The 21,607-nt window shown below is 39.7% G+C and overlaps 1 protein-coding gene across 1 annotated transcript in view; it reads right to left on the reverse strand.

The window, feature by feature from the left end:
• LOC150075107 (uncharacterized) overlaps positions 1–21,607 on the reverse strand; it is a 617,581-nt gene that overhangs the window by 20,973 nt on the left and 575,001 nt on the right. The window contains exons 44-47 of the mRNA XM_090388926.1: positions 17,800–18,015; positions 17,196–17,391; positions 16,210–16,313; positions 4,638–4,709 (exon numbers count right to left, since the gene is read on the reverse strand). Coding sequence (XP_090245052.1) covers positions 4,638–4,709; positions 16,210–16,313; positions 17,196–17,391; positions 17,800–18,015 — 588 coding nt within the window. The remainder of the gene's footprint in view (positions 1–4,637; positions 4,710–16,209; positions 16,314–17,195; positions 17,392–17,799; positions 18,016–21,607) is intronic.

Genomic DNA, 21,607 nt, shown 5'->3' on the forward strand with positions numbered 1-21,607 from the left:
GTGTTTGGGCAACCTTGTCTACCTTAATATTAAGTTCATTGAGTAGCTCTTGGAGACGAATACCAAAAGGGCAATTGGCAGTCTTACGGGTGTTGTACAGATTTTCCCATCAGTTCCATTTCTTTTCAGTTCTTTTCAGTTCCATCGTGGCTCAAAAACGAATGGCCACGTAGGATGGTCTGGCAGGGATTTCAGTTTTAAGGCATACTTTAAGGACAACTGCTTACGTCGAAGTGATAACGGTGGTTCGTTTGCTTCGACGTATAAGCTCTGGACAGGAGATGTTCGAAATGCTCCAATAGCGATACGGAGAGCCTGATGATGGACAGGATCCAGCCATTGAAGTACACTGTCTCTGGCCGAATTGTATACCAGGGACCCGTAATCTAGTCTGGATTGTACAAGTGCACGATAGATGCGTAGTAGGGTGCATGGATCCGCACCCCAAGATGTTGAGGAAAGAGAGCACAGAATATTCAGCCCTCTTGCGCACTTTGTGCAGAGTTGACGGATATGTTCCAGAAAGGTCAGCTTTTTATTGAATACGAGTCCCAATAATTTTATATCCGCTGCTACCGGAATTGCATTTTGTCCGAGCTTTAATTCAGGTTCAGGATGAAGATTACGCTTACAACAAAAGTGTATGCAAACGGTCTTCTCCGGCGAGAACCTGAAGCCATTAGCAAGAGCCCAGGAGTTGAGGCGATCAATAGCTTTCTGCAGTTGTCTTTCAATAACCCTCATGTTGCATGACTGACAAAATATGCTAAAGTCATCAACGTAGAGGGCACTGTTTACAGTTGGAGGAAGTTGTTCTGTGATGGAATTTACTTTGATGGCAAAAAGCGTGACACTTAATACTGATCCTTGTGGTACTCCCTCCTCTTGGCTGAAGGAACGAGAGAGTGAGGATCCCACATGAACTTGGAAAGATCGATTGGCTAAAAAGTTTTTAATAAAAATGGGGAGTTGCCCCCTAAGGCCAAGGCTATGCAGATCTTTTAAGATGCCAAATCTCCAAGTTGTGTCATACGCTTTCTCCATGTCAAAGAACACCGACACCAAGTGTTCGCGTTTTAGGAAAGCATCCCGGATGGATGTTTCCAGTCTAATAAGATGGTCCAAAGTGGACTGGTTCCTTCGGAAGCCGCACTGAATGTTGGAGAGAAGGTCATTTGATTCTAGATACCATATTAAACGAGAATTAACCATTCTCTCCAGGATTTTGCATAGACAGCTAGTCAGAGCAATAGGACGATAATTGGTGGTGAATTTTGGATCCTTTCCTGGCTTAGGAAAGGCAAGAACGATTGCCTTTCGCCAGGAGTACGGAAACTGCCCTTCAATAAAGATTCTGTTATACAGAAGGAGCAGACAATCCATAGATTTTGGTGAAAGATGTTTAATCATATCATAATGGATGCCATCTGGTCCAACAGCACTTGCTTTGGAAAGAGCGAGGGCTCTTTTCAGTTCCTGAATAGTGAAATCCCCGTTGTAGGGATAAATGCAATTAGATTTAAAGTTAAGTGCCTTTTTTTTCGATTTTATATTTCAGGACCAGGGACTCTGGGGAATACGAAGATGTTGCAGAGATGTTAGAGAATGTTTCCCCAAGAGAATTGGCTATTGCAGTTGGATCTGCAATAGCGCATCCATTATAATCTAGGACTGAAGAAGTGTAGGATGTATATTTTCCCTTCATTTTCCGGATTTTATCCCAGACTACCTTAGAGTTGGTAGACTGGTTAATAGATGATGTAAAACAGATCCACGATTCCTTTTGACTCTGACGACGGACGTAGCGTGCTTTGGCTCGTGCACGTTTGAAGGCTATAAGGTTGTTCGTGGTAGGATATCGGCAAAATATCCCCCACGCTTTGTTTTGAGCCTTTTTTGCTGCTGTGCATTGTGAATTCCACCAAGGTTTGGGAAATGGTGGAAACTGGGCAGATGTTTTTGGAACAGCGTTCGCAGCTGCTTGGACGATGATTTCTGTGATGTACTTTACTGCCTCATTGATCGGCTCCCGACTGACTGTGCTGAGGTCAAAATTTGCCTGATGTTGGAAGGCATTCCAGTCACCCTGATCAACCTTCCACCGTGGTAACCTAAAAGGAAGACATGGGCTCCCACTGTGTAACAAGGTTATCACGGGGAAGTGATCACTTCCGTATGGATTCTCCTCCACTTCCCAAGTGAGTGAAGGGAGTAGAGAAGGGGAGCAGATAGAGAGATCAATGGCAGAAAAAGTACGGGTAGGCATGTGGAAGAAGGTGTTTGTTCCAGTATTTAGAAGGGAAAGGTCATTGTCATTGAGCATACGCTCTATGACTCGTCCCCTTCTGTTGATGTTAGCACTACCCCACAGGGTGTTATGTCCATTCATATCCCCGAGAAGTAAGTAAGGGGGAGGCAACTGCGTTACAAGATCATCAAGGTCTTCCTGGGGGATGTCAGTCCCAGGTGGCAAATAAAGAGAGCAAACCGTTAATATAAATCCCACCGAAAGGCGAATTGCAACAGCTTCCATGCTAGTTGTAATTAGCAAGGGCTGAACTGGGGTCTGATTGCCGACGAGGATAGCCACTCCTCCATGAGCAGAGCCATCCGCAATTCTATCCTTTCAAAAAATTCTGATGTTGTGCATGGTGGGATCGTCATTTGCCTTTAGATATGTCTCCTGCAAGCAAAAGCAAACTGGCTCGTGCTTTTGCAGGAGGGCCTTGATGTCATCAATATTTCGCCAGAATCCACGACAATTCCATTGTAGGAATTTACCCATTATTTTGGCTTGGTGGGTCCATCAGGCGGCTTCCGAGGTGCTGAGGGCTTACTTTTATCAGTCTTGGGTTTATCTTTTTTGGGGAAGAATGGACGCTGTCCCGTGTCCATTTCTTCCTCCGCAAAGAGTTCCAAGACTGAATCTTCAGGTACCTCCTTCTGCTCAACATCCATGTTTTCTTGGGTTCTAGGGGTGGACTTCCCCTTTCTTATTCTTTTCTTTCATAATTTCCTTTGTTGCTTGTGGAGCATTAGGAGGTACTGATATAGGAGTGGCAGCTGATTGGTTCTTCTGTGCAGGTTTTTGAGAACTTAAAAGATAACGCGTGATGGGAGTGAAAGACTCCTTTGGAGGAATGGTCATGTTCATCTGAGTTCCGACAGAACATCTCCCTGCTACCTTCTGGGCGTAGGTAGGTTTGTTGATATTCAGGGGTTTGACCGATTTCCTTGCCTCCTGGTATGATATATTTAGCTCTGCCTTCAGCCGTTGAATTTCTTTTTCTTCTTTCCACCTCTGGCATGCTCGTGAGTAGGCCGGGTGTTCGCCTTCACAGTTAATACAGGTGGGTTTTGCGGCTGAACATGCTGTTGTTTCATGGTCCTTTGCACCGCATCGAGCGCATGCAAGGACTCCACGGCAGGCCATTTGAGAGTGTCCATACTTCTGGCATTTAAAACACCATAAAGGGTTCGGAACGTATGGACGCACTGAACAATTGATGTATCCAGCTTTAATCTCATCAGGAGGTTTAGGAGAGTTAAAAAATCAGGATAACGCTCCTGGTTTTAACAAGTTTTCCATCCCTTCGCACAGTAATTCTTTTGACGGCAATAACTCCCTGTGGTTTTAATTCGGAGCAGATTTCCTCCTCGGTTACGTCGAGAAGGTCCCACTCCGAAATGACACCTCTCGATGAATTGAGTGTTCTGTGTGGTGTCACTGTTATAGGGATTCCTCAGATTGATGTTGTTCGGAGTAGATGTTCGGATTGCCTGTCATTTTTAGTTTCAATTAAAAGGTCTCCAGAACGAAGCCTCTTAACTGATTTGGGTGAACCTGCTAACCCGCCTAACCCTTTTTGAATAAAAAAGGGCGACATCTTACCAATCGGTGTTTCATTGGTAGAATGCATAATTAAGAACCTTGAGACAGGCCCTGATGGTAATTCGGTTCGCTGCCTCTTTTTAGCAATAATGCTATCTGTCTCCTTTTCATTGATTTCAGATAGGTACCGGGCTGGGGCCCCTGAAGAAGTGAGTTTATCAGGATTCATGGAGTTTTTTTAATTGTTCAGTGCCCGGGCTCCCCACCCACCACGGAGCCCAAAGGGACGCCCACTACCCGGCATGCAATAAATGCGCTCGGGAGTGGAATGCCAGGGCTACCCAGACACTATACCCGCACCGCCGCCAGCCTGAATCCTGTCCCTCGGACCATGAGGGTAGGGGCGTGGCATTGACACGGTTGACCCTCGCAGGAGAGCCTACTAGCCTATTGATCCTAGCCGGGCCTTCCAGGACCACCCGTCTTGTCGAAGCAGGGGCCAAAGTTGTGTATTGAAGCTGGGCCCCTCAACCACCAGGATCCCCCTTTCCGAATTTCCACGGGTCGCAGCGCACGGCAAACACGCCGGATTCCATTGATGTAAGCCTGGAACCTGGGCTGTGGGCGTTGGATCCCAGTGATGCTAGTCTGGAAGTCCAGCAGCGTGACTGGGAGGTCCCCTCACCACGTACAGGTGCCCACGTCGAGGGGTATTGCTCCAGGGATATGCGGTGGTCATTCCCTGACATAAGGCATTCTTGTGAAATACGGTAAACATAAATTCAAATAATAGTATATGACTTACAATAAAACCATCTTCCATTTCACTGAACCATATATACTGACTTCTTCCTATGTAGTGAGGTTTTCTGGACACCTGAAATTATATAAATGCATATGAATAAGAAGTTTTTGAGAAAAGGGATATGCTAAATGGAATAAATAAACAGATGAATATGCTAATTTATTGTAATAACAAGATAATACAGAGTCCTCCTCCCAGTCAGGTACTGAAAGTAAAAATAATAATAGAAATGAAACTGTTCACCAACATACATTCCCTATTATCTGGGCATTTATGGTCATATTACTAGAATGATGCAGCACTATCATGTCGGTTGCATATAACTCCCCAGAAGGAGAGTATAATCATTTACAATAAGACAATTTTATCCTGTTGATTATAATCAGGATATTACGATTAACAGGGTAAAATAAGTTGTTCTCGTATTACAGATTACACATGCAGATATAGGGGTGTTATGCTGGCAAAACTGTCTATATATTGTGTGATCATGTATGGATTTGGGGGGAGGGTGGGAGTACGGATTTGGGGGTTCACATTCTGCTGTTGCAAAGCACTACTGGATGGAATAGTACATAAATTTTAATCCTTGTTCTCATACTGAGATGTGCCAGGCTATGATCCCAACCTTGTTCAATCTCTTGAGGCACAATTTGATTTTGTTCAAGTCAAATTTTTGACACCCAAGACCACTCTTCTTTTTCAACCAATGGACCAGCAAGTGATCGCAAACTTCAAGAAAATCTACACCACGAAAATGTTCACAGGTTGCTTTGCACCGATCTCTGTGAAAATGCTGTCACCCTCAAAGATTTTTGGAGGTCGAAGTTAAACGTGCTGGATTGTGTGAGGCTGATTGTAAGTTCTTGCAATGATCTTTCCACCAGGTGCTCAAATTCAGCCTTGACATACATCTGGCCTTTAATTATCCGTAATGTTGATGGATTTGAAGATGATGGTGCTTTGACAAATGATATTGTCACTCTTGAAAAATCAATGGGTCTGGAAGTTGGCGAAGAGGATGTGGAAAACATTATTGACACTCATGGGCATGAGCTAACAACAGAAGAGCTACAAGAGTTGGAGAAAATTATGGAGAGTGACACTGGAAAGGAAGAGTAAGAAAAAGACACCCAAAAAGTGTCAGCTGAAGAGTTGAAGACTCATTTCTTGTTGTGAGCGTTTAAGAGAAGTGATAAAAACACCCCGACGTTGAAAACACTGAACTCATGATGTGCAAAATGGAGGATGAAGTCATTTCTTACTTCAGAAAGCTACAAAAAAAGTTGTTGTTGTTGTTTGGTTTTTTTTTTAGGAGCATTAGCAGTTTAGGCCATATTACTCCGGGATAGGTGGTCATTCCCTGACCTTTCCGCATCATCCGTATTTGGTGGTGACGGGCTCGAACCCCGGTCTAATCAAGAAGCGTGTGCTACGCACTGCTGCTCCTTCCCCCCTGGCTACGGAGGCACCAAAAAAAAAAAAAGTTGTAAAAAACAGTCCACTTTGGACAGTTTCTTTACCAGTAGAACAAAAGACTGAAAAAACACCTGATATAGAATCCAGCCACTGCTATGCCACCATTGATTTCAGCAGCTCTGCACTTCAGGTCGAAGGTAAATGCTAATTTATTGTTTATTTTAAGATGTTTTATGACTATTTTTATCATTAATTTTTAACATGTAAGAATACCTATTTTATGTGTTGTTCAGAATCATGAAAGATTCCCTCTTTCACTTTTGTGGCACTGATCTTTAATTTCTTACTTAAATAATGAAATCCATTCAAATTCATCTTACTCATCACTTTCACAACTCTTCATTAGGTGATGTTTAATGTGGAGAGGTGGAAGGAAAATCTTTTTTGGATCTAATAATGGAAATATTGCATGCTACTTGTTTCTAGCTCATATGTTTCTTTGAGGCCCATCACATCTGATGTAATGGCATGCAGCAGAACAGCTGCCTAATAAGCATAGGAACAAACAATTTCATATGAACCCTCATTGCATGCCCATTAATATATCAATCACTGCAGATATTCCACTAAGTGCTATATTAAACTGCTTTCAAGGCAAAAGCTGGAAAAAAATTGCTGTAAGGAGTTAATGAGGCATCATTCAGATGTAATGCATACTTATAACAATTCCCTAAACACTCCATTAATATCATTGCTGTAGCAGGGAAGACCATCTATTGAAAAGAATGTTGTCAAAACTTGGTTTCTTTTTTGACAGTGAGACACTTTGACATTCTTTTTAGTCAAGTGTTTCTGCTTAGTTTCAAGGCGAGAAGTTTGGCTTTCTTTGGAGGGGGGCTAGATCCCTCATTTAGCTCATCTTGGGTAAACAGTTCTGGCTCCAATGTTTCTTCATCAGGTGTACACTCAAGATTAGCTAAAGTTCTCAGGTCTCCACCAACTTCACCTTTATTGTATTCCATTTCATCTTCTAAAGAATCTAGTCTGTGCTGTGAAGGTATCAGAATTGGAACACTGTCATTGTGAGGGATTGGTCTCATCTCTGAATCCAGGCTTGAATAAACAATCTTATGCATATTCTTCACTGAAAATCTGGTTGCATTAACATTACAAAATTAAAAATCACCATCAAGATCTTTTGGCTCTCTCCATATCAAGGGTATGACAAACAGCATCTGCTTTTTCCTTTTGGTCAACTATTCATGCAAGCCATTCAAACAAATGATATAAATAACATGGGGTGCCCATGCCTTACTCTAGTTACCTAGAGGACAGCAAAAGCGTAACTAATAAATTTTCCAAATATCCATCATGACTGTTCACTGTTATGATTTACTTAGAAAAGAGCAGCACACATGAAGAAAAAAATTTGTATATTTCACACCTTTATTGAGAACATAAATTATTGGTAATGTTATGTGAGATATATTATCCACATTCAGTATTTAGTGTAGCCTCCTTCATTGTCAATTATGGTTTGTATGTGGCGTGGAGGTGGAAGGAAAATCTTCATTAATTCCCAAAAAATTCTCATAAATATTTTAGAACTCTTTATTGCATACAAAACACACACACCGTACACAATACCCTTCATGGCTACAAGACAGGGGTTTACGGTAAAGGCTAATACAATGTTACAGTAAAGACTAATACAATGTAATAAACAAAGATGAGATAGGAGAAAAAAACAATATTATTACTAATTATACAAGTGTAGGATTAAACATTGGAAAACAAATGAAAAATTTACATATGAACATATATACAAAACAGCATGTTATCATTTTAAATTATTCTCAAGGGAGCAGTCCTTTTACAGTGCTGAAGTCATCTGAGCAGGCACAGGAAGTTGGAATGCTGTAGTGACAGATCCATGGCAGCGATGGACAGGTCCTTGGGAGCAGGTTCTAATGTCCTGTGATGTGGTTCTGAGAAGGAAGTCGATGGAGTAAGTACTGCCTATATTTTTTATCCAATGTGAACTTATAGAGGTCGCCATCCAAGGAGTATATTTTTTTTTTTTTTTTTATGAGAACCCCAAACACGAGAGGTATTATAACCTATAGTACTTAGTACCATGCTTGGGTTGGAGGTTGAGAAGACGAAAGAAGATATTTGTTGATATTGGACTTGAACTTCTGTAGATTGTAATTTTCAGGAAATACGTATGAAGGAAGGTTGTTCCAGAAAACGGCAGTTGAATGAATAAATGAGGAAGATGAAAAGTTGGTTTTGTGGGTTTGAAGTTGGACAGTAAATGGATGTTGGCTGGTGGCGGCACATGTTCGGACTGTTATGAAAGAGAGAGCGGGAATTATAGAAGCCAATTCAGAAGAAAAGTGCCCATGGAAGTATCTGTAGAAGAGGCATGCAGCAGAAACAGTGCGTCTATGAGAAAGCGAGTGGAGAGACTCTGTTAGAGATGAATCATTAATTAACCTAACTGCCCTCTTCTGAATGGAATCAAGAAGCCTGAGAGAGGTTTTGGGGGCACCACCCCAGATGTGGGAACAATGTTCCATGGCAGGGCGGATTTGCGATTTATACAGAGTGAGCAGCTGTTTGGGAGAAAAGTAACGCCGAGAGCGAAAGAGAAAACCAAGTTTTTTAGATGCAGAGGAAGCAATATTTGTAATGTGCTTGTGCCAAGAGAGATTAGAAGTCAGGGTAATCCCCAAAAGAGATATATCATTTTGCCTAGAAATCGGAGTGTCACTAAAGATAAGTATAGGAGCAGAAGAATCCTTTTTGCGAGATATAAGACAAGATTGAGTTTTATAAGGGTTGAAATCAACTAAGTTGTCTTTGCCCCACTGGAGAATTACCTGAAGATCGGCATTTAAGGAATTGGCAGCAGATTTTCGAGAACTTGAAGCTGATTGAGCTGGACAAGGTTTCTCAAAATGGAAAGTTGAATGCAATGTGCTATCATCGGCAAAACTATGGATAGGATTTCCAGTCAATGGAAGAAGGTCATTGATATACAAGAGGAAACGAGTGGGGGAAAGAACTGAACCTTGGGGGACACCGGCATTAGTGGAGAAGTTAGAAGACAGGGAGCCATCTACCATCACCCTCAGTGAGCGATCAGAGAGAAAACTGGATAACCAATTACTAAAAACAGTTGGCAAACCATAAGATGGAAGCTTGTTTAGAAGACCTTTATGCCAAACACGATCAAAAGCCTTTGAGATATCAAGAGCAACTACTCGTGTTTCACTGAACCTTTCCATTGAATTAGTCCATAAATGGGTAACATAAGCCAGAATATCACCAGTGGATCGACACTGACGGAATCCATACTGGCGATCGTTGATCAGACGGAAGGTTTCTAGGTAGTTTAAGAGTTGGCGGTTAATTGATTTCTCCATTACTTTAGAAAGAGTAGAAGTAATTGCAATGGGACGATAATTGGATGGGAGGGATTTGTCACCCTTTTTAGGAACTGGCTGGATATGAGCAAATTTCCAAGCAGAAGGAAAAACACCTCTGGAATAAGAAAGTGAAAAAAGGCGGCAAAGAATAGGAGTAAGTTCAGGAGCACAGGTTTTGAGAACAAGTGGAGAAATACCATCAGGACTTGGAGCTTTCTTAGCATCAAGATTCATCAAAATCCTTCTGATATCCTTTTGATGGAAGACCACAGGAGGCATTGAATGGAGCGTGTTAGGAATGGTGGGAGGTGTTTTACCAAGATCATTAATACATGAGCTGGAAGAAAAATGGGATGCTAGCAGGTCAGCTTTATCCTTGGCTGAAGTGACAACAGAACCATCTGGTTTGGACAGAGGTGGGAGCAGAGATGGGCAAAAGTTGCGGCCAATAGCTTTGGCAAGAGACCAGAATGCTCGGCTACCATTAGGGCAAGAAGCAAGTTTTCTACTCTTAGCCTGTTCAAACTCAAGTTTGGACTGATTAATAACTGCTTTACAATTGTTGCGAGCTTTGGTGTAGGCAGAAAATGAAACTGAAGAATTAGAAACATGCCAATTACGATATGCAACGTTCTTTTCTTGGACACCCTTAGCACATTTATTGGAAAACCAAGGTTTAGATAAAGGACGAGATTTTAAAGTGGAGTGTGGGATAAAGGATTCCATTCCTGCAAGAATAATTTCACTGACACGATCTGAGCAAATGTTGACATCAGAAGTTTTGAAACAGTAATCAGACCAAGGAAAAGAAGAAAAGAAGTCTCGCAGGTCATCCCATTCTGCATTCTTGTAATGCCAAACAATACGAGGTTGGGAATAGCCATGAGATAAAGGTTCCATTGGAGAAGAGACAATCACCAAGTTGTGATCTGAAGTGCCTAAAGGACCTCTCACTTCAACCTTGTACTTAGAAGGGTTGTTCGTGAGAAAAAGATCAAGCGTATTGGCTGTATGATTAGGATTGTCCGGTGTTCTTGTAGGTAAATGAACAATCTGTGCTAGGTCATTAGTAATTGCAAAAGCCTCAGCATCTCTACCTGCTGGGTCGGCCTGCGAACACCGTTTTAGAGCTGTACCGTTTTAGATATGTACTGCAGCATTTGCACGGGTAAGAACTGATCGGATAACTTTAACCGGTTTGGGGTGGCCTGAAGGCTTGGGACCGGGATCCTCCAACTGCAGTTAGCCCAGAAGTCTGGGTCCGAAATAATACCAACCATCATTTTTACAGCAAAGACGAGTCTTCTCTCATGGATAATAGCAAGAAGGTGTCTGATGTTTAGAGCTGCTGCCATCTGGGTGGTCTTTGGTGCAGGGGGAAGCCGAAATTTCCATATGGCTCACTTCAATAGCCAAAATTCGCCCGCAAAAATCCATCTCAGATGCATTGTGGCAGTTCAGGTCTAGACTTCTGCGCCATAAAGTATGACCGGATAGACACATGTCTTAATATACCTGCACCCAATGGCCTGGTCATGGAAAAGCATAAGTTGTTGCTTAAGCATCCACCGGAGTCGACAGATGGTGGTCTATGTGTGGTAGAAAGAGCTTCTGGTCAAAAATAACGCCCAAATCGGTGTGTTGCTGAACAGCAGAAATTGCAGATCCTCTTATATTGGGTTGCACCATTGTTGGGTTCCATTTGAGCAAGAAAGTCAACTGTTTCGACTTCTCAGGATTGATGTGAAGGCCGAAATCGGAGAGGAAAGCCTCGAGGTTCTGGATTTTCTGTACGATTAAGACATTTGTGTAGTCAGCAGTGTCTCCGGGGTTGATAGCAGTGAACAGCTTTATATTAGCAAAGGTGATAATATCAGTTCGGCCCATCACGAAAGGCAGAAGAACAGCTGAGAACAAGATATCAGAGAGGACCCCACCTTGTGGGACTCCAGCTGTAATAGTTCTTGTGTAGTGCTGATTGGCATCGCGAACAATAATAGTCCTGTTCTCAAGCATTGTCTGAATGAACCAGAGCACGTTTCCTCCAATGAGGTAATACTCACATAGTAGCCTTGCCAACGCGTGAATGGATACGGAATCAAATGCTGCCTGGACGTCAATATAAGTAACGGTGATTTCCGAACCATGCTCAAATGCCCCAAGGATCTTGGTAGTGGTGGTGACTAGATTTGTAGCGGTGGATCTTGATCGGGTGGCATAGTGGATCTGCGGTGGCTGATGCAGCATTATTTGGGTGAGTAACATTTTCAGAAGAGATTTCTCAAATATTTTAATAGGCTTGATGCAGAAGAAATAGGACGGAAGTGACTGGGCTGAGAAGCAGAGAAGAATTTTTGATGAAGGATTTTGTTGAATAACGACAGAATGGGATCAACAATAAATGTACTCAGGCATTTCAGCATAAACTGAGGAATCCCGTCAGAGCTGAATGCGGCCGTAGGTGCTAAACTATTTATTGCATCAATCAGCTGATATTTGGTGAGTTGAACTGAATTTAAGGGGTCTGTTGAAATTGTATTTATTGGGAATTCCATTGGTGTAGTGGATTCTGGCTGAGCTGTGAACCTAATTATGGTCGAGCCAACTGCTCAGATTGAGTGAGTCGATGGCATCCTCTGATTTGCTTCTACGGAAGGGCTTCCCTTAATTCATGGTAGCGTCTAGGTGAAGTTTTATTGCCTCCCTCTTGTTCCTAATAAAAAGCGCCCTAGCTCGGGAGAATGCAGTTCTGTCCGAGGGTGAGCCGGAGTTTTTCCACCGCTTGTGCATGTTTTGTTTGACGTGGAAGCTTTCAGAGACTTTTGGATTCCACCAGGCCCTTGAATGCTCTGTAATGGTTAGCTTCTTTGTTGCAGCATAGAGAGAGATAGTGGCTATCCATCTTGTCATTAGGTCAATTCCGAGTTCAGGGTCGCATTCCTCAAGGACATCCCATGGAATTGCCTGGGCTGCGTAAACACACCTTTCAGGATCGAGGTATTTGGGTGCTGTAATTGTTTTGGCTGTGACTTTCCTCCTGCCAGAAGTGATGGACATTTCTGTTTGCACAGAGAGAATGATGGGGTTATGATCAGACTGTATGTTGCTTGTCGGGTTTTGATAAGCTACACAATTTGCTGATGCGAACGCGAGGTCCAATGTGCTTTCACCCCTCGTGGGTGGTGTGCTCACCAGTTTAAGACCTAATATGTTTAGATGCTGACTCAGTCTTCTCTTGTGGCTCCCCAGGGTATTTGGGAGACTGAAATCCCCACACACGACATGCTTCAGTGGTGAATGGAGATGGTTAATCAGCCAATTGAGGAGTTCATCAACTACTTGTGCGTCTGGAACTGGTGGGATATACACTGTGACAATGTTGAGAGAAAAGTTCCGGCTGTCGTTGTTTTTAGGTTTTAGTGTGACTAGAACTGCCTCGAAAGAATCAGACTGGCTCGATACTGAGTGGAGGATAGAAAATACCTGCTCAAAGAACAAAATTGCTACTCCTCCTCCCCCCCTGCGGTTTTCTCTAGATGTGCACACCATCTGATATCTTGCAGGCCAATTAGAAGAAAGTGTTTCTTCACTGGGATCAAGCCATGTTTCTGCGAAGCAAACTACGTCCATTGAACTGGACAGCAAGTGCTCCTCAACTTCATTCAATTTGTTCCTCGTGGATCTCACATTTTGAAATAGGAGTTGGAATGAAGCTGATCTCCTGACCTTGACAAGGGATGTACACTGTCTGGTCTGTCTGTGATGCGTTGCTGGTTTTCAATATGTTGAAACCATGACAGGGATCGTAAAATTCGGAGATAGAGATGACGGAGATTTTGAGTAGTTTTCCATCACCGTTGAGAGTCCCTTTTCCATAGGTATGTTAAGGGCAAAATATGGAATTACCTTTTTGCTATGGCCAGTCCCATGTAGAGCAGTTTGATTGTTAGTTTGGAATAGAGATAGATCGTCTAGTCAGGGTCTGGACTTTTGTGGACACCTCTCATGGGTATTTGAAGGTATCGCTTCTTTTCTGCTTCATATTTCATAAAATGGCCTGATGATGGTGCCGAGGGGCCATTTGGTATACGTTCCAATCCTTTCAAACTGGCTTCTGTCACAATAGATACGAAAAGAAGCATCAGATTTGCTACAAGTGTTCAGTTTCTGAATCTTTAAATCCAACTGGAGTTCCTCAAACAGTACATCAGTGACGAGTTTTCCTGACGTGTCCGGGGCCAAACACGATACAAACAAACTGCTGGGGGAGAGTCAGGGTGATGAACCAACCGGTTTGAAAGGCTGAAGCTTTGAAACTAGTGCAGTGCTCGTCCAAGTGTTTTGCTTCCTCTTCAAACTGTTTTGACTGGCTGTCTTACACTTGGTAGTTTGGACATTTTTCGGTTTGGCACCCAGCACCAAGTTGGTGGCAGGCCTGGTAGTGGTCCGGGTTTGTTTAGGGCTAGCTGACGAGTTTTTTTTTTTTTTTTTTCCCCCTTGTTAGTTGTTGGCGCATCAGCTTCTATGGCCATAATGCACCTCCCAAAGTTTTTGCATTTTACTGTGATCCAAGCCCGAGGAGGGAATTGAACCCGCGACCTTTGGATTGCCAGGCAGGCACTTTACCTACCTGGCTAGCCCGGTCAGCTCATCTGACGAGTGAATTCTTGGGTGCAGTTCAAGGGCGTGTGATGTGGCATTTTGGTTTCTGTACTGATCAGGACTTACTTGGTCGGGTGGCACATGAACACCATTTGTTTCCTTGGGCAGGTTTAGCTTGAACACATTTGAATATGAGAGGTGTTCAATGCAATATCTTGTTTCTCTATTATGCTCATAGACAGTAATGGGCGGCGTGTTCACAACTGCACCTTTTTGGTTGGTTTTCTGCTTCAACGCTAGAGCTAGTCGTCAAGAAGGATACACATTCAACACAGTCTTTTCCCAATTGAGGAGATACAGTGTCAACATCTCTGCTAGCTAGTTTTGAGGTCTGAGGAACCCGCAGAAATGATTGTAATGCGGATCTCTCCAATAGCATAACATTGCTCTTCAAGTCTATCATCTTGTTTTTCAACAAGCTCATTTCCTTTCTAATTTCCTCGTTCTGTGCACGAAGTTCTTGGTTTATACTGAGTAGAGCAGATAAACATTCATAAATTTTTGGAAATTTCTCCTCTAAATTGTGCATATACTCTTCAGCCTGCATAGCAACAAATTGCGTAAATGCTTCCACTATTACGCTGCTAAGGCTATTCAGGTTGCTGATATATGAGGTATGTGTCTGTTAACTCTCTGTATCACGGGGATCTGCGTGTACGGAGCAGGTATGACCGGCATTTTGGCAGTTGTCAGGACAGATATAACAACAACATGATTTGTTTATAATAGTGGTATCGGGCTCTGTGCGCTCACAGCTTTTCCCTTACCATCGTTGGGTGAGTCATTCGTTCGGTCTCGCTCATATACCAAATGAAGTCTAACTTCCTGATCCAAATTACTTTCTTTATTCTGGAGGTCATTGTTTTGCATATCAGTGAAACGGTGAGGGGTTACGGAATTGCCTTCTTCCAAAGTATTAAATATTTCTACCGATGCATTGTCTTCTCTTCGCAGAGGGGGGTATCATCTTTCCTACTGGCCGTTGCTGCGGTTCCTATTTGTTTTCCCTTTACACAACATTTTCCCAGAAACCCTTTCCTTTTGCTCAGTGACAAGCGAGAGAGGCTTGAATACCCCGAGCATAACAGGCATATTCTGTGCTTTGATTTGCTACAGATTAAGGTTTCGTCTGCAGAAGTATGGCAGCGGTCACATGTCCCAGCAGTTACTGCAAGTGTTGTGTTCTTAGTCTGAGTCATTATTGCTGTTAGCAAGCAGCTTCCTGTTATTGCTGAATTAAAAGAATCAGAGTCCCTGAGGAAGGGTAGCAGCCGTTTTCGACTCCTGAGGCTAACTAGTCAAACAGCTCTATTCATGCAGGATCAACGATAACCTTGAAATAAGATCAGGCGGTTTTATGGCCAACGTCGATAGTCCAATTACTATTAATATAAAAATATTAATAAATAATTACCTGATTAAGGCACAGGTCAAAGAAGAGTATCACTATGTAACTGGTATCCTTAGAATCATGTAGATACTTCACATGGAATGTTCATAGAGAATTTCATTCACTATTAAACGCAAACATGGAGCACACAGTTTGCATCTGCACCGAAGCTCAACACACATAGCATTTAATTGCTATTTGCCCTTTACAGATTGTTCAGAATGTCAGTTCAATGAAGGGGGAGAAGCAGAGAATTTCAAGAATCTTGGAGTGAAAAATTTTCTTTGATTAAGAAGGATAATAAAGCATTATGCATTTTGTGTTCTGAAATGCAAGGGTAAGGCAGTTTTTTAAAATATTTAGCCAATTTTGCATTCTGGGCATGCAAGGGTAGTTTTTTTTAAAAGATTTAGCTAATTTTGGCACGCACCCTTAAAAAGGTTCAGCACCCCTGTGCTAGAGAGAAAATCAAAAACAGATTTGGAATCGGAATCCAAAGATCTATAAAGATCACTACTTTTTTTTTCTTTTTTTAATGAAAAATGCTCATTGACATACATGATCTCCAAATGATTAAATTTGATAATAATTAGTTTCTATAAAATATAAAAATATTATAATAAATAGTTTTTATAGTTTATATAATAGATACTTCTTTATACCATACCTCACTGGGCTTGGGAAATATACAAGTTGCCATCTTTTCAATGTCACAGTGTACTTCTATGGCATCTTTAGGGGTTCCTTGGTTGGGATCAATCCAGTAGGTTCCTTTTATTTTAAGAGAAATTTATATCAAAAACAGCTAACTTAATAATAAATATGTACAATATAGTTTTAAATGGAAGGTGTTAAAATAATTTATTTTATTAATACCATGGAAAAAGAAAATAATAATAATGTAAAATTAAAATATTCTGAACTGACACATTGCTTAATATTCCATAATATAAAAACATTCCGGAGTCTAAAAAGACTTCAAGATTGCCAAAAAAATAATGATAATGTGACCAGATGAAAATTCTTTGCCTTTTTCCATTCAAAAATCTGCACTGTTGTGAGTTTAATCTGAGTCTCTATTGTAGTGTTAGAGTATTGTATTATGGTGTGATACAGTTAAAAAAGGCAGAGGGAAATAAGATAATAAGACTTGCAAGACATTGAAAGGGTTTATAAAACTGAAGTTGGCTTTTATCAATTTACTTTTTACAATAAAACTAATTTTGTCTTTTCACTAATTTTCCCCTTACTCCAAATGAATTTATTTAACTCACTTCCTGCCATTCCTACTTTAATTATTCCATTGTTTATTTCAATATCTATGTCTATCAGTATTTTCCATTTTTCTTAAAGACTTGCCTGGTTAAACAAAATTAGGTTGATCTGATAAAATTTTGCTTTTTCAGTACGAAAGATTTTCCTGTTTCCGGTAGTAACATAGGGAATATGAAATGAGATCTGCTGTAGAACTAAAGATAAATCATTGGGCTGCAGCCCAATGATTTATCTTTATCAAATTTATTCAGAATAAAATAACATATATTTTATCCTGCACATTTTAGCCACTAAAATATTTAGCTGAAAAGGTGCAAAAAATTGAAAACCTCTCATGAACAAATAAGCATCCAACTTGACAATATTAAATATACTTACCACTTTGAAGGTCTGGATTTAGTGTAAACAGTTCTTTACATGTTTTAGCTGGAGCATCTTTTTTTCCATTTGGCTGGCGCAATTTTTCATATTCTTTAATCAACTTTTCATAATAGTGAAATGCTAATTTCTTTTTTTGTTCAGGAGACATATTCTCTAAGAATATTGATGGGTCATCTCCCAATGGATCTGGTCCCTAAATGTGTAAAAATGACATAAAAAAAAATAAAAGAGGAATAATTCTATTAAATTATCTAAAAATTCAGAAACAGAATGAATTACTTTCTTTGATTAAATAGATACCTAATGAAAGCTCAGATATCCAATGAAAGCTATTATAATTATGTTGCCATTACAGAAATGTGCTATGTCTCTAAACTTCATATATTGAATAATTAAAGTTTAGAGACATAGCATATTTGTGCATATTTATTTAGTAGACATAAAAATTAAGCATAAAAACTTATGAGTTTTTATGCCTTTAAAGTATAAATAATTCAAAAATTAAATTTTAATAATTTTCATTAATTTGAATCAAAATCTAAATTCAAATTATTAATTAGTGTACTGGTAGTTATGTTAATAAAAAAAAAAAAATACAAACCTTTACTTGTCCTTGACCCATTATTGCAGCTATTGCAGCAGCATCATATGCAAAAGGTTGACCAGAATGTCCGGGTGGACCGGGTGGGCCAGGGGGACCAGGCGGTCCATCTTTACCAGACTCTCCTTGAGGGCCACGAGGACCAGGATTTCCCATTAAACCAGATGGCCCTGAATTTCCTGGATTTCCCTGTGGACCTCTTGTTCCTGCTGGTCCCTATATGGAAAGATGAAATATTTATGGAAGTCACATTATTATATTAGAATGATATTAATCTTAGATAAGATTTACTAGCCAAAAGCACTCAACTTGTTATAAACTTCAAAATCAAATTTAGATGCTAGCATGTGATAAAAGAATACACACACACACACACACACGTGTGTGTGTGTATTCTTTTATTACACCTCATCTCGCATACAACTTTATTATTTTTTTAATCAAATTTAGATGTGCCTACTGTTTCCCTCAAAAGCAATGCTACATTCATTTTCATGAATTTATTTATATTGTAGCAGTTGTTTTTTAGTTGTTTAATCCTGTACTAATCACATGAAAATGTGAAATTCCTCTGTGCTCACAAAAATTTGAAAAATCAGCAAAAAATAAATTTAAAATTGTTCATATTTTTGATGCTACCTAGAATATGAATCTTCTTCTGAACCCAACTGTGAAAAATCCATATTCTGTATTAAAACATATATTTTAATTAATTTTTGATAATTAAAACTCACTTTAGACCTCTCGGAAAGCAAATGCAAATTTAAAAACTGCACCCTTCAACCTACACTTTGATTAGAAGAGAGTGCATCACTAACAGCAGTACTTTCCGCATGAAATATGAAGTATATATGTAAACAGTCTCATTTTAGACAAAGCATATAGAAGCCAGAGAACATTACTAATTGGAGGAAAGTGCATGGCAATAAAGTGAAATTACTATCAATATCTCAACATAACATGTCAATCAACAGGTGTATATAATTAGATTTAATTTAAACATGAATTTTTAATAATTATGTGATAATTAACATACATTTTTAGCATTTTCTGCAACCATTCAGAGAAACCATTTTCAACAACATGTATTAAAAGTTTCGGCTGGACAGAATAGACACACAAATTACTGTTAGTTGTGGGGTGTCTATTTGATCCCACATGACAAATACCAGATTAAAGGCTTAAGCCAGCACATAAACAAATAAGGCCATATTTCATTAGAAGTCTATATATTTTACTGAACATGTAGAATGTGAATAATGTAAAATTTTGATTTTTTATTAAAAGCACTAAAATTCCTTTACGTTATTAAACATGATTATTTTAGTTTAATGAATAAATTGAACTTGCATGAGTTGCGAGGAAGCAAGAGTCTCTTTGGAGTGCTTTGTGCTCTCCAAAATATTCCTTCTTACTCCAATGCAGTGTATGTATAATAAGTATAATTACAAATCAAAATTTGTGTGAAAACAAGTTCCTGAGTAATTTCCAAAACTAGCAAAGGAGCATTATTCTATCAGGGTGATTGAAAACTCTCTCACCAAACTTCAGGAGCATGCTGGATGGGATTAATAAAAAAAAAAAAAAAAGAGAGAGAGAGAGAGAGAGAGAGAGAGAGAGAAAAAGAAATGTGCTTTTTTGAACAATGATTCAAAATCTTTTTTTTTTTTTTTTTTTTTGCGTATCTTATTTGACTGCCAATATTTCAACATACCGAAAATTTGCCAGTCAAAAAAGATGCACCTAACAATCTTTCATTTATTTATTTATCACATTTTATTAATTTGTTTTATTATAAAAAAAAGAAATTTGGTTCATATGTATTCCTCATACAAGTGATTTTCCATAAAGAGTAAAAATACTGTGGAAATTTGGACATCATCACTTATTTGAAGAATTTATTTTACAGTTTTAGATCATAAATTAACAAATCCAAATGCTGAGGGTGTGCATACATGGTTCTTACAAAGGAGGAAATGGGCAGTGGTCAACAAATCTGTTCCAAATCTAGACACAACCGGTAAAGTTCAGGCACCATGATTAAAGTAAAAACTGTGATCACATTATGTATGCATTATATTCCATTACGGGCGTATATGGCTATCAAAAAGTGTATCCTACTGCCAGTTTAAAATTTCTGTACTGTACTCAAAAGTCAATGAAACCTTACCACATGAGACATTCGTAAGGTATGGGTGTGTGTGTGTGTGTGTTATACACATACACACACCCTTACCTTACAAATATATATATAGGGCCAGTAAAAGCACATGACATGGAATTTGTGCAGCACTTTTTTTTTCTCTTTTTGCACTAGCCAAAAATAAATAAATACTACAATAAACTACCTATGTGATTTTCTCTTCATGTAGATACTTTTCCAACTTATGTTTAAATTTCTCTAAGCTGTCAGCCTCATCTGCACATAGAGGCAACTTATTCCAGAAATTAACAACTCTCTGTCTAAAAGAAACATTCGATAATTCAGTATAAACCTATAATTTGTCCTTAAATTTTGAATTTATGGCCCATAATACTGCAATCATTTATAACTGAAAAATTATGCAAGAAAGCAAGCTTATAACAGCATCAGCAAAAAAAAAAAATAATAATAATAAAAGAAAATAAAAAATCAGTTCCTTCCCATATCACCTGTATATCTATTCTAATATTTCATCTAGTCCCTTGAATTTATTCAAATTACTCACTTCTACAATACCAGATGGAAGTTTGTTCCAACAATAAACTACCCACTGGCTGAAGGCATATTTCCACACTTCTATCCCTGTAACAATCCATCCTCAATTTGAATTTATGCCTTCTTATGTGTGTAGTCTAAGCAAGAGGAAGGTTGCCACCAGTATCGAGCTTACTCAATCCATTTAAACCATGATCAGATCTCATTGCAGGTACCTAGCTTAGAGATGCTGCAATTTGCAGAACTGAAACTTCTGTTCCTAGCACCAATTTTGGCACTTTTCTCTGTACCCATTCCAACAGATTCACATCCTTCCTAAAATGAGACTTCCAGACCTGTGCGCAGTACTCAAGATATGGCCTGACCATTGCCTTATACAATGGAATACTCATATCCTCCACCCTGCTGGTGAAATTCCTATATATCATTGACAAAACCCCATGTACTCTCCTGACAGTTTGTCTTCACTGCTCAGAAAGATTCACGTCTGACTGTACAATTACTCCAAGTGTCTTTTTTCATTCTCCATTACCCTCAAGTGTTATACCACACTTTTGATATGCTATTCTGGGATTACTGCTCCCTAAATATCATACCTTGCATTTATTGAAGTATAACATCACTGTTATACTTTAATTAGCACTTCGCATCTCACCTGCCTAATTTTTATAGATCTTGTTGAAGTAGCATACCCTGATTACTGTCATTAACCACCCTGCCAACCTTCATATCATCTGCAAACTTGAACATTAAACCTGGCATGCCTTCATCAATATCATTAATAAATATATAAAACAACACTGGGCCCAGTACTGAACCCTGGGAGACTGCTAATAACAATAATCCAAGAAGAACAGTGTCCATTTATAACTGCTCTTTGTCTTCTCCAACTCAACCATCCGTTAATCTACAGCAGTAACCTGCCCTTAATGCCATACTGCTCCAATTCATTTTTGGACCCTTTAAAGATGCTTGATGTCTGTTTTTTTTTTTTTTTTTTTGGTGCAGTCCATACTTGGACAGAGTATTCCAAGTGCACATTTATCTTGTACAGTGAGATTATGACCTCCCTATCTCTACAACTAATGTTCAATAAATTATTAACCAGAC

This window comes from Mastigoproctus giganteus, chromosome 14 (assembly GCF_048544385.1).
Source record: "Mastigoproctus giganteus isolate SK-2022 chromosome 14, ASM4854438v1, whole genome shotgun sequence".
Classification (NCBI taxonomy): domain Eukaryota; kingdom Metazoa; phylum Arthropoda; class Arachnida; order Uropygi; family Thelyphonidae; genus Mastigoproctus; species Mastigoproctus giganteus.